This window comes from Aedes albopictus, chromosome 3, assembly GCF_035046485.1.
Source record: "Aedes albopictus strain Foshan chromosome 3, AalbF5, whole genome shotgun sequence".
Lineage (NCBI taxonomy): Eukaryota > Metazoa > Arthropoda > Insecta > Diptera > Culicidae > Aedes > Aedes albopictus.
Genome location: NC_085138.1, coordinates 324,782,874 through 324,795,626, shown reverse-complemented (window position 1 = coordinate 324,795,626; position 12,753 = coordinate 324,782,874). Strand labels below are relative to the sequence as shown.

General features: G+C 39.3%; 1 protein-coding gene across 1 annotated transcript; it reads right to left on the bottom strand.

The window, feature by feature from the left end:
* Window positions 1–9,153: 9,153 nt before the first annotated feature.
* On the bottom strand, window positions 9,154–10,523 carry LOC109426882 (pancreatic lipase-related protein 2). Its single transcript, XM_019702442.4, has 2 exons — window positions 10,370–10,523; window positions 9,154–10,305 (listed from the first exon to the last, which is right to left on the bottom strand). The coding sequence occupies exons 1-2, from the start codon at window positions 10,410–10,412 to the stop codon at window positions 9,326–9,328; spliced, it is 1,023 nt and encodes a 340-aa protein (XP_019557987.2). The 5' UTR covers window positions 10,413–10,523; the 3' UTR covers window positions 9,154–9,325.
* Window positions 10,524–12,753: the final 2,230 nt, after the last annotated feature.

Here is a 12,753-nt window from a genome sequence, read left to right as displayed (position 1 = left end):
CATAGAAAATATGAATTGGTCCATGAAAAATTGAAAATCCTCCATAGATAGCATATTCTTATAATTTAGTTCGGCAGGGCTGAATTGCTTTACATTGCATTGCTTTAGTGGCAAATGTTTAAAGTTATGGAGAATTTTCAATTTTTCATGGAGCAAATTGTATTTTATGTGGTGCAGTTTGCTAATACTTATGGAGCATTCATATATTTTCTTTGGTGCAATTTATATTTTTTATGGTGCAATTTAATTTTTCTATGGAGCAATATTCAATTTTCTATGGGTACAATTCCAATTTTTTATGGAGCGTTTGCATTTTTCTATGGAGCATTTGTATTTTATTATGGAGCATTTCAGTATTACTTATTGGTGCAAAATTTTTCTTTTAATGAGAAATTTTTTTGTTTTACCGGTACATTTTTTATAAAGTATGGAACGTTTTCAATTATTTATGGGTAACATTTCACATTTTCATGGAACATATGTTCATTCTTTATGGAGCGCTTTTTGATTTTCTATGGAGCATTTGCAATTTGTTATGGTTGCATTAACCTTTTGCCTGAATAAATACCAGCAGCATTCCTGCAGAAATTTGCCATGATGATTTCCGCAAGAATACTTTATTATCAAGTGGTTGACTAATCAAGCTAGATTCTAAAATTAAAAAAAAAAATCTGGATGATACTTATTACAATTTTTTTTTTAATATCTGCAGGAATCACAGGATGCTTTTTTTGTAGGAATCTCATCTATAATTACATGGAGAATTACAGCAACAATATCTGGAGGAGTTCTAGTATCGCTCAAGGAATTTGTCCAACATTTCTCATGTGTTTCCAGAGATTTTTCAAAGGACTCCGCCAGGAAATGTTTTTGGGATTTCTCCATATTGAGATGCAGGCTCTGTTCCACTTAGAGCGTTATTCCAATAAGAAAAAAACAACTGAAGGAGGTAAATTTCATCACAAAGAATAACTTAGTAGAACGCATGAAAATTCCTAAAAAAATCCCTAGGAAATGTTATAACAAAAAAATAATAATTTCAAGGGATCATCCACAAAAAACGACACAATTCTGGAAATTGAGCACTCGGTGGCCATATCCAATAACTCCTAAATGGTCTAAACTGTTGATAATCAGTGTAAGATGGTGGAGGAGTAAATTTTAATGGAAATAGAGTGAATTTAATTGCGAATGTACTTTTTTTTCTCTCACAAAAAAGTTCAACATGCTATAACTTTTCATAGAGTACTTCAATTCGGTTCACTGGTTTCCGAGATATGACAGCTCAAAAATGAGTTGTCTAAAAAATAGTGTTTTACCCGAACGGTTCTAACTTTGCGAAAAATTATTCAATCGAGCCCAAATTTGTACCAATGATGCACATATAATAGGTTGACAAACAGTCAAAATTTGAGATTTTTTGATGCACTCTATAAAAAGTTACAGCATGTTGATTTTTTTTTGTGGAAGAAAAAAAGTTGCCTATCCCAAACATTTTGGCCACCCCCTTGTATATGGAAAATATGATGTGTACAAAAAAAAAACAACAACAATTTTTATAAGAATCTGACCTAGTGACCCACCGGAATAACTCTGCCACAGGGACCATTCCGACGTTCTCTGTTCACTTTCACAAACTAGAAATATGTATGTACGAGTAAACTGTAGAAAATATATTCAAATTCGTTGAGTATTTACTAAAAATATAAGTTCGTTTGCGCTGACTCAGGCCGATATGGGTTAAAGCCATAAACACATATAAAATATTATCAGCAGTGGCGATTATCTAACCTCAGATATACCTGTTCTACGAGTACTATTTTTTAATTTTATGAATAAATGAGCTGTAGTAGGTTTAGACTGATGTAAAATAATGATTTCAATTATTTTCGTTTTGTTATTGATCATAAAATCACCGGAATGACTGATTTTCAAATCGTAGCACAGGTAAAAGGTGAGGTTACGAGACTCCTGATGATCAGTACCTGGTGCAGTTTCAACATAATCCATACAGTTGAACTACCGAATTATTGAACGATTTGTCATATTTATTGTAAACAAAAATACATTCGCATTATAGGGTTTAAGGTTCTTCAAATAAAGGATCTTATTTTGCGCACTTTCTGCTATAACTAAGTCAATTTCGAAAACTGCGCTGCGTGGCTCTTCTGTGACACATGTGCTGCTTAGGATGGCTAATGAATGAAAAAAAATCATGAATTTTGATTAAACGAACGAGGGGGTTACGTGAATTTTTGATAGTGTTCTATTTGGGCTCTTATTGGAATCCCGGAATATTCTGAACTGCCCAGATCTATTGTCCGCCATTGGCACTATACCTATTAACATAAAGATGAATAATCATGAATTTTGAGCCGTCGAACGATGTGGTTTTGTGAAATACAGAAAATGCCCCCTTTGGGATCCTACTGAAACCGGTTACGGAATAGGCGGAAGTGGTCCGAACCATATTTGATCATTGGCGCTATGACTATTGGTTTCTAGATAAAACATCACGAAATTCGAGCCATGGAACGATGTGGCTCTGTGCAGCTCAGAAACTGTCCCCTTTGGGTCCCTACCGGAACCGGTTTCGGAATATCCAGAAGTAGCCAGATCAATTATTGGCCATCGGCACTGTCTATTTACATCCACATGAAAAATCATGAATTTTGAACCGTCGAACGATGTGGTTCTTTGAAATTCAGAAAGTGTCCTCTTTGGGTCCCTGCCGGATCCGGTTCCGGAACACCCGGAAGTGGCCAGAACATGTTTCGATCATTGGTACTATGGCTGTTGGCTTCTAGATAAAAAATCATGAAATTTAAGCCATCGAACGATGTGGATCTGTGAAATTCAGAAAATGTCCGCTTTGGGTCCCTACCGGAACCGGTTCCGGAATATCCGGAAGTGGCCAGAACCATTGTCGAACATCGGCACTATGCCTATTGACATCCAGATGAAAAATCATAAATTTTGAGCCGTCGAACGATGTGGTTCTGTGAAACTCAGAAAGTGTCCCCTTTGGGTCCCTACCGGAACCGGTTCCGGAATATCCAGGAAGTGGCCAGATCAATTATTGGCCATCGGCACCATGTCTATTGACATCCAGATGAAAAATCATGAATTTTGAACCGTCCAACGATGTTGTTCTTCGAAATTCAGAAAGTGTCATCTTTTGGCTCTTACCGGAACCGGTTCCGGAATATCCGGAAGTGGCCAAAACTTTTTTTGATCATTGGCACTATGGCCATTGGCTTCTAGATAAAAAAAATCATGAAATTTAAGCCGTCGAACGATGTGGATCTGTGAAATTCAGAAAGTGTCCGCTATGGGTCCCTACCGGAACCGGTTCCGGAATATCTGGAAGTGGCCAAATCCTTTGTTGGACATCGGCACTATGCCTATTGAGATCCACATGAAAAATCATGAATTTTGAGCCGTTGAACGATGTGGTTCTGTGAAATTTAGAAAGTGTCCCCTTTGGGTCCCTACCGGAACCGGTTCCGGCCTGCTACGTGGTCGGAACATGTTCTACTGTCGCAGAACCGTGCATGTACAGGTGTGCTTGAATAAAGATTTAAAATTAATTGATTTGTTGCGAATTTCAACACGTTTTCGAGTGTTTTTCTCAAAAAGTCCCTGTTTCGGTACCTAGGGTACCCCAGGTTTTTCCGGCCTAAATCCGGAACAACGGTGAACTTTTATGGTTCCATAGCATATGTCTAAAATTCAACTCATTTGTGATTTTCTGTAAAATTTTCATCAAAATCGGATGAAATTTGACAAAGTTACAGATTTTTAATCTTTTGATGTTGGCACCTGGTACTGTGAAGGTTAAACAGCCTTCATCTTGATTTGAAGCCGCCATTTTTAATTTTAGACCGCTATCTTGGATATTCAGGTTGCCATTTTTGGACTCCGGACATTTTCCCCATACAAAATATATCCTTCTTGCATGGTTTTAGGGCCTAAAACTTCGTTATACAGCCGCCATCTTGAATTTAGAGCCGCCATTTTGGATATTCAGGTTGCCATTTTTGGACTCCGGCCACCTTCCCCAAACAAATTATAACCATATTGCATGGTTTTAGAGTCAAAAACTCCACTTTACAACCACCATCTTGAATTCGGAGCCGCCATCTTGAATTTTAGACCGCCATACCAAATGTACCCATATTGCATGGTTTAAGAGTCTAAAAATCCTTTAAACAGCCTCCATCTTGAATTTGAAGCCGCTATCTTGAATTTTAGAACGCTATCTTGAATGTTCAGGTCGCCATTTTTGGACACCGGACATCTACCCAAACAAAATATACCCTTAGGGGCCGTTCATAAACCACGTAGACTTTTTGGAGAGAGGGGGGGTCTGACCAAAGTCTACGCTCCATACAAATTTCAAAATTTTTGTATGGACAAAAGTCTACGAGGGGGGAGGGGGGGTCTGAGATGGCCAAATTTTGGTCTACGTGGTTTATGAACAGCCCCTTATTGCATGGTTTAGGGCCTAAAACTCCGTCTACAGCCGCCATATTGAATTTTGAGCCGCCATCTTGAATTTTAGACCACCATTTTGGATAATTAGGTCGCCATTTATGGACTCCAGGCATCTTCCCCATACAAAATATACCCATGTCACATAGTTTTAGTGCCAACAACTCCATTAAATAGCCGCCATCTTGAATTGGAGGCGTTATCTTGGATTTTAGACCGCCATCTTGGATATTATGGTCGTCATTATTGGACTCCAAACATCTTCCCCATACAAAATATACCCATATTGCATGGTTTAGGGCTTAAAACTCCATTATACAGCCGCCATCTTGAATTTGGAGCCGCCATTTTGGATTTTAGACCGCCATCTTGAATTTAGGACCGACATCGTAGAATTTTTGGTCTCCTGTGTTAATATCCGCACAAAATTTGTCAACCATGCTGAAGGATAATAAAATTGCGGCAGTTAGATGTGTCGCATGATGGGGCTTGGTCGGGAACTTGGTTCAGTTTTATATGTGGCCAGTTCTACCGGTGGTCCGGATCACTCAAATGGCTATAACTCCGGAACGCCTTGACCGATCCGGACCATTTTCAATAGCAAACAATGCGGTAAAATTCCGGTTCGATTCGAGCTATAATCCGAAAAATCGGCCAATGGGAAGTGCCTTAAAAGTGAGTGACCTTTTTGTACACAGACATACATACACACATACAGACATCATCTCAATTCGTCGAACAGAGTTGATTGGTATATGTGACTTGACCCTCCGAGCCTTCTATCGAAAATTAGTTTTTTGAGTGATCATATAGCCTTTCAGTACACTTTGGTGTACGAGAATGGCAAAAAGTTATTAAGTAAATTAATCCTTGATGTCATCGACCAAAAGTTTGGGGTCACCCCTCAAAATGATGTATCGGTCAAAAGTTTGGGGTCACTTTCGTAGAACATGGAAAAGTGATTTGGTGATATCTTCGTCATCTATAGTTCAATTTTAATTGGGGACCTCAAGGGCGCTTCAGGGGCTCTCAGTAGCTTTTCAGGGGACCCCGGGGATTTCAGGGGGTTCTAAGGATGTACCTGTAGGTACCTCAGGAGCGTTTATTCAAGGAGTATCAGGGGCTACTTTGAGATCTCAGGAGCATGTCAGGGGGTCGTAATGGGTTTTAGATGGGTTCCAGGGGATTCTAGGGCGCTTCAGGGAATGTTAGGCTCGATCCAGGGCGTCTCAATGGGTTCCTACTACTCCTGACTCTGGCTGGAGGTGTCAGGAGGTTTCAAGGGGGATTCCAGGGGCTCTTGAGAGTATTCCAGGGGATCCTATGGGCATTTAAAAGGGTTTCATGGGGCTTCAGGGGGGTTGTATGAGGTCGCTGCGGCCAGGGGATTGAGGAAGTCAGGCGCGTTTTAGGGGTCTCTGGGGGAAATCAGGGGGTTTTCAAAAGAGTTTCAGGGAACCTGAAGGTGTTTCAGGGGGCATTTTAAGTGGTCTCAGGAGGTTTCAGAGGCTTGTAAAGGAGCCTCAGGGGGAAATAATGGAGGCTTTCAGAGGCGTCTAAGGGCATCCCAAAATTGCACGGAGCTTTCAGAGGCACTCCTGGAGAGGGTCTGACGGGGTTTCAGTGGGTTTCTCAATCAATATCAAGAGGAAATCCCAGATATACATTCAAAATTCCTCTGAAACCCCTAGGAACGAATAATATTGTAACACCCCGAAACTCACCGTAACCCCATTGAAATGCCAACGAAAACTGTCCGAATGCCCTTGAAAGGCTCCTGAGACGTCCCTTGGAACCCCCTTTTTTGGGATCCTTGGCAAATTGGCAGCCCAATGTTTGCGCCGTTAAACAATCCATGAAAAATTGCCATATGACGCATTGATAACTTTGCAATATTCCATAGAAGCATACCAGAAAACCATAAAGCAGTCATTTGGATCCATGAAACATTGCCGAATGCTCCCTTCTTTTCGTAAAATTTAGCAAAAAAAAATACAAATTTTTCTAAACTGATCCTTGAAATAATTGAAACGATCCCTAGAATGATCTAGGGGTCTCCAGTTAGCCTAGTGGTTAGGGCTATGGATAGCCAATCCGGAGACGGCGGGTTCGCTTCCCGTTTCGGTCGGGAAAACTTTCTCGACTCCCTGGACTATCATTGTCTGTGCTTGCCTCACAATACACAATGGTCGGAAAAATATATAGTTCGGCCAAAACTATAGGTTGCCTAGATATGTTATATAGTATTTTTAGTGTTTAAAAGGAGTATTAAAAAATTACGTAATTTCAATAATTTCAAAAACTATGAAAATCAGTAAACCCTATATTTTTGCGTTTTTTTTGTTAGAAAATCAATTCGAATTTAAATAAATGATCATCTTTCGATCAAATCCAATCAAGTTTGTTCAAAACATGTGAAAAATGTGGAAAGATAAATTTTATTTCAGTAAAAAATGGAAAAATAACGTAAAATATATGAAAAAACATGACTTTTTTAAATAGCTCTAATTTGAAAAACTGCAAATTTCTGCAAAATATTTCAACGTTTTTAGGCAGCTCTAAGCATGATTTTTAAGATGTACTATTCGAAATTGCGGCGACACGTGACGACACGAACCGTTTTTTAACTTAAAAATTACCAAAATTTCTAAGGTACAATATATGAAAATTTGAAAAGTTTTGTGACATATTAATTTTGCTCCATACGTGCATTCAAACAGTCCAATAACAAGCTTCCATATGCTGGATAACTTAAAACATATATTCCATTCTCAAAATATTATCATTTTACTTTTTTCGAATAATTCATTTTTCAATTTTATGACTTAGGCCACTTCGGCAGTGAAAATGTCATTGAAATACAAAAGCTGGTATGCTTTTAATTAAGAATCATAAAAGTACAATACATTAACTTATTGTACGTTATAAGGTGAAATAAAGTTTAAAAATATCAATTTCGTTTTTTGAGAGTTTTGGCCGCCCCTTTGTATGGAGCCCGACCAATGTGCAATATACAAATTCATGCAATGGCAAGCAAAGAAAGCCCTTCAATTAATAACTGTGGAAGTGCTCAAAGAACACTAAGTTGAAGCGAGGCAGGCCAAGTTCCAGTGGGGACGTAGAGCCATAAAGAAGAAGAAGAAGAACCTTTTTCAAACAGCGTCGCGATGGCGAGTTTGACAATTGCGCCGACGCTGGCGGTGGCATGAAAATTAAACGCTCGAGTGTCTTTTCAAACCGAGCGTCAAAAGTGTGTTGGTGTGCGTTAGCTAGCTTGAAAAATAAAACCGTTCCTATTCGCAGTACTCAGGTTGGTATACTTTTCTGTAAGGTGGAGTCGCATAAGAACAGTAGCTGTTGGAGCGGTGGCAGCTCGATGGAGATATTTTGACAGCGGTGAATAGAGATATCTGGACAAGCGTTTTGATTCTATTCGCAGCCCCCAGGTTACGGCTCTCTCTCTCTCTCTTCTTGGCGTAACGTCCTCACTGGGACAAAGCCTGCTTCTCAGCTTAGTGTTCTATGAGCACTTCCACAGTTTTTAACTGAGAGCTTCCTCTGCCAATGGCCATTTTGCATGTGTATATCGTGTGGCAGGCACGAAGATACTCTATGCCCAAGGAAGTCAAGGAAATTTCCATTACGAAAAGATCCTGGACCGACCGGGAATCGAACCCGTCACCCTCAGCATGGTCATGCTGAATACCCGTGCGTTTACCGCTTCGGCTATATGGGGCAGGTTACGGCTATGGATTGCAGATCCGGAGACGGCGGGATCGATTCCCGTTCCGGTCGGGAAAATTTTCTCGACTCTATATCTATAGGTACAGTGTATCATTGAGCTTGTCTCACAGCACATAACATAAGTGGAACTCCATGGTCAGAGCGAAGGAAAAAGTTGTATCATTTTCCAGCACGCGAAACTGTTATATCTTTCATAAAAGGCGTCGAACTGTCACTTATTTTGGTAAACAAAAAAACATCTGATCCAACCAGTATTCCAGTTTTGGCAAAGAATACAGGTACGAAGATTGGCATCTGAGATATGCGCAAAACTAGCTGCTGGAAATCCACATATGCATGTTGTCATAAGTTTATTTAAATCTTCGAAATAACACATTTACGTTCCACATGTCGATCTCCCTTTATATTTAAAGTCATAAAACGTACTTTCGACTTGAGTTTACAAAGTTTTATTACAATTTATGTCCTATTTTAAATCTCCACGTGCTGCCAGTCTAGATCTATAAGGTCTTTGATTTACTTCACAGCAATGAAAAATGGTATAGGTACATGCTGAAAAATAGTATGGCAATAATGTTATAATTCATTTGACATTTCGATGCCCTGTATACCAGCGTACGATCTCAGAAAGGCATCAACTTTTTGTGCCAGAGTTCCACTTATGTTATGTGCTCATTGACTGTGATGCAAAAAGTAGACAAATTAATAACTGTCCAAGTGCTCAAAGAAAACTAAGTTGAAGAGAGGTAGGCCAAGTTTCAGTGGAAACGTAGAACCATAAAGAAATAGAAGAATGGAAGTGTTACATCTGTTTGTCTGTGTTTGCTCATTATCATGGACTGGACAAGTAAAACGATAAATCACTGTTTTTTACGCATGATGTAACAAATTTATAAAAATGTACACAGGTGAAAATAATCAGAAACAATTATTATTTATTTGTAAAAATAGGTATCACATAAAAATAGGTTACAGAAAAATTTTGAAAAATAAATAATGTTTCAAAAGATACGAATTTTCATAGCGCTCATCAACATCATCGAAGATAATTAAAAAAGTTAAAATTAACATGTAGCATTAGAAATAATCAACACTCGTTTACAAACGGTCGGCCATTGGCAGTTGCCAAGTAGAAAATTCCATGCAATCTACTTCCTCTGTTGGTCAACTCTCCGCCCATTGATGACGAAAATCCAGTCTCTGTGCAAATTCCATTGCGGATATCCTGGAAGCCAGAACACTGTCGACCAACCAATCCCACTCTCGAACTGATCGACTCCACAAACAATTCCACGGCTCGCCCATGGGCACAGCCTCCATCGATGTCCACTCCACATCCTGGCTGGATCCGACCCCAGTTGGGATAGAAATCGGCATTTCCAATCGGTTCCATGAACCCGAGCACACCACCGTTCGTGTGAATAACCTCCACATATTCCGCATCGGTGGCCTTGATCCTATCCACCGAGTCCATGGCGAAGAATGGCAACGCAGGATCCAAACCGACAATAACCGGAATCCGCCCAGCCTGACCCTTGCCAACATTTCCAGCGGCATGTGCACCCAAACTGTGGCCAATCACCGCCACGTCCTGGCGTCTGAGATACTTCACCCGCACGAGGAAATCGATCAAATTGGACGTCGCAATACCCACCGGGTACACTAGCCGACGCGAATTCGGATAGAACGCATCATACCCAGCGCTCCAGTCGACGAAGATGACGTTGAACTTGCCCACGTTGAACAGCTCCGTGCGGATTTGTCGATTGATCGCCGAGTTGATATCGCCGCCCCAACCGTGGATCACAAATCTCGTCGGGTAGCTTGCGTTGAATGCGGAGTAAATCACCGAGCTTTCGTAATTGTTCCACATTTGATGTGGCGTCTCCGGATTGGAAGGCGTGTACAGGTAGAAACGCGTGTCGTACTCAGGGTCAAATTTCGGCGCCGGTTGATCGAAAAGGTTCGCGGCATAAGGATCCAGGCTGACCAGATGCAGATGACCTTGATCATCGTGGACGACCTGCCACGGATGGTCGTCAGATTGCTCTGCGAGAACCGATGGCTCTAGAATGTTAGTCATTATGGTTAATGTGATAAAGACTGACATTATCGTATAAATTTACATCACCTGCAATACCGAGAGCAACCAACAAAATCAGCGCCGATATCATTTCGTATGGGAGACACAACTTTGATTAGGAAGTGGCGGGTTACATCATTTGTCTTATATACGGGGTCAGTTTCAAATGGTTATCTAGTTGTTTCAGAAGTGGTAGATTTTATCGGAACATTGATTTCTCGTAGAAGTTATATCATACGATGAATTCCACACTGTCTGGCTTCTACTGTCATTGTCATCCCATTGTTTATTACAGAACGAATTTACAACTAGCTCAGATTTTTTTTGTATCTCACCAAATTTTTACCTGTTTCATTTGAATTGCTACAAAAGAACTGGCGGAGATGGTAACGAATAGTTGAAACAAATAACTAACTGAAAAACTTTAGAATAAATTGTTCTTGAGTTTAGATCCTTAAGTCTACGGGTGTAAGGGTAACTTCTTCCATTATACAAAACTACGATTTGTATTCTATCATATTCAGTATGTCTTCTGAAAGTTCAATAGACAGTATCGGATTTGTTGGGATATTCTAGGTCATCCAAACCATAACCTATCATGTCCAGTAAATCTTCAAAATGTTCAATGGATATCACCAGATCAACTGAGATCATCTAAACTATTATGATATTTAAAATCTAACATCTGAAGCAATTGAAGTTCTGTTTTGGTTATAGAGTTATGTTGTATAATCTATTATACTTACTGGAACTCACAGAATACAATCAGAGACTATGACATAGCTTCGGGATATTCAGAATCGTACACACTGCCCTGCTTTATACAGTGATAGACATTCGTTTATCCGAGACCAAAAAAGTGTCAGGAAACGCATACAAAAGATTTTATGATAAAACTTTTTTATCGTAGTGAACTATCACTATTTCCATACCACGATATTTCCCATCCGTCACCCTCCGAAAGTTGCATGCAAGTTTACATGCATACTAACATAAAATGCTTAAATCTATTAAATTTGATTTGGTAAAACAAAATATTTTGCATGACTCGTTAATATAGATGTTAATTGACCAATTTACCTTTTGATTACTTAAAAAAAAAATTCCATGCTTAATGGCTGGCAGTCAAAAAAAAAATCGCATATTTTGCCCTATAAATTGAGGTAAAGCTCAAAATTGTGACGTGCTGGAGCAAATCTGAGCCCAGATTCGGATTCAGCGGCCCAATATCTGTCGGAGACACATAAGTTTGCTCTTGAGACAGAGCAAAAGTTAAGTTTTGTTACGCTGTTTTATTCAATGTAGCAGGCTAGCATTGCAAATGTAGATGCAAAGATGTGTAGTTTATGAAAGATTGGATGACCTAAATTATCACAAAACTATCATGAAATGACCCTTGAAAGTTAAGAGGTTCACGGATCCTATTTGTTTGTGTACCGTTACTATTTAAAACGAAATCACCTCATGTTACAGTGGTTATTTTTGTCAACTAAGCTCCATAACAGTAAGGATGGCCCATAATATTCCAAAAATATATAACAACGCTTATTGTTCCTCGAACTGACTTGGTAAATAAAGTGAATTATACAACACTACTTAACGTAGCGGCAAAGGCTATTACCACAAGTGTAGACCTGAAGCTAAGGTCTCCAAAGTAGTGGTTGATCTGGAACATCACAAAACTATCTTGGAATGACTCATGAAATGCCAGGGGGATTGCAGATTACAGTTGGATGTGTAATGTTACAGTTAATTGATTGTGATAATAACTACTGTTACTGTCAATAGCTAAACTTCTGGACAGTTTGGACGACCCTTAATGTCCAAAATGTTAATAATAATATATAATTTGATTTCAGGTTGGACGTTAATCAGTATAACAGATATCTCTACTGTTACGAGTTTAGACCTTAAGTTCTGAACACCAAGATAGTTTGGCTGACCTGGAATATTTATATAATATCTACAAGTGGCAGTACAGACTTCAAGAGCTTCACGGAACCCAGTAGATTATGCAATACTATTATATATGGCGAAAACACATAAAATTATTCTTGTAAATTTTAAGGACAAGGTATTCGGAGTACATAGCTCAAATTTTCTAGAGCACCGTTTCTTAGAACCGTTGAACGGATTTGGATGAAAATGCATCACACCAATTGTTCAGTGGTTGTCAACAGCGTGATGCATTTTAATCCAAATCCGTTCAACGGTTCTAAAAAACGGTGCTCTAGAAATTTTGAGGAATGTACTCCAAATACCTTGTCCTTAAGGACTTCATCATAGGACAGTTTGGACGACCCTAAATGTCCCAAAGGTTTATAATAATATCTAGTATACTTCATATTGGTCCAGTAACCACAGTTGACAACGCAACGTTACTCAGTATAGCAGATATAGCAGGCTACTGTTACGAGTGTAGAGCTGAAGTT

Coding starts and splice junctions, on each gene's coding strand:
- LOC109426882 (XM_019702442.4), bottom strand. CDS start 10,412: ATGATATCGGCGCTGATTTTGTTGGTTGCTCTCGGTATTGCAG. Junction 10,306..10,369: donor GGTTGCTCTCGGTATTGCAG/GTGATGTAAATT, acceptor CTAACATTCTAG/AGCCATCGGTTCTCGCAGAG.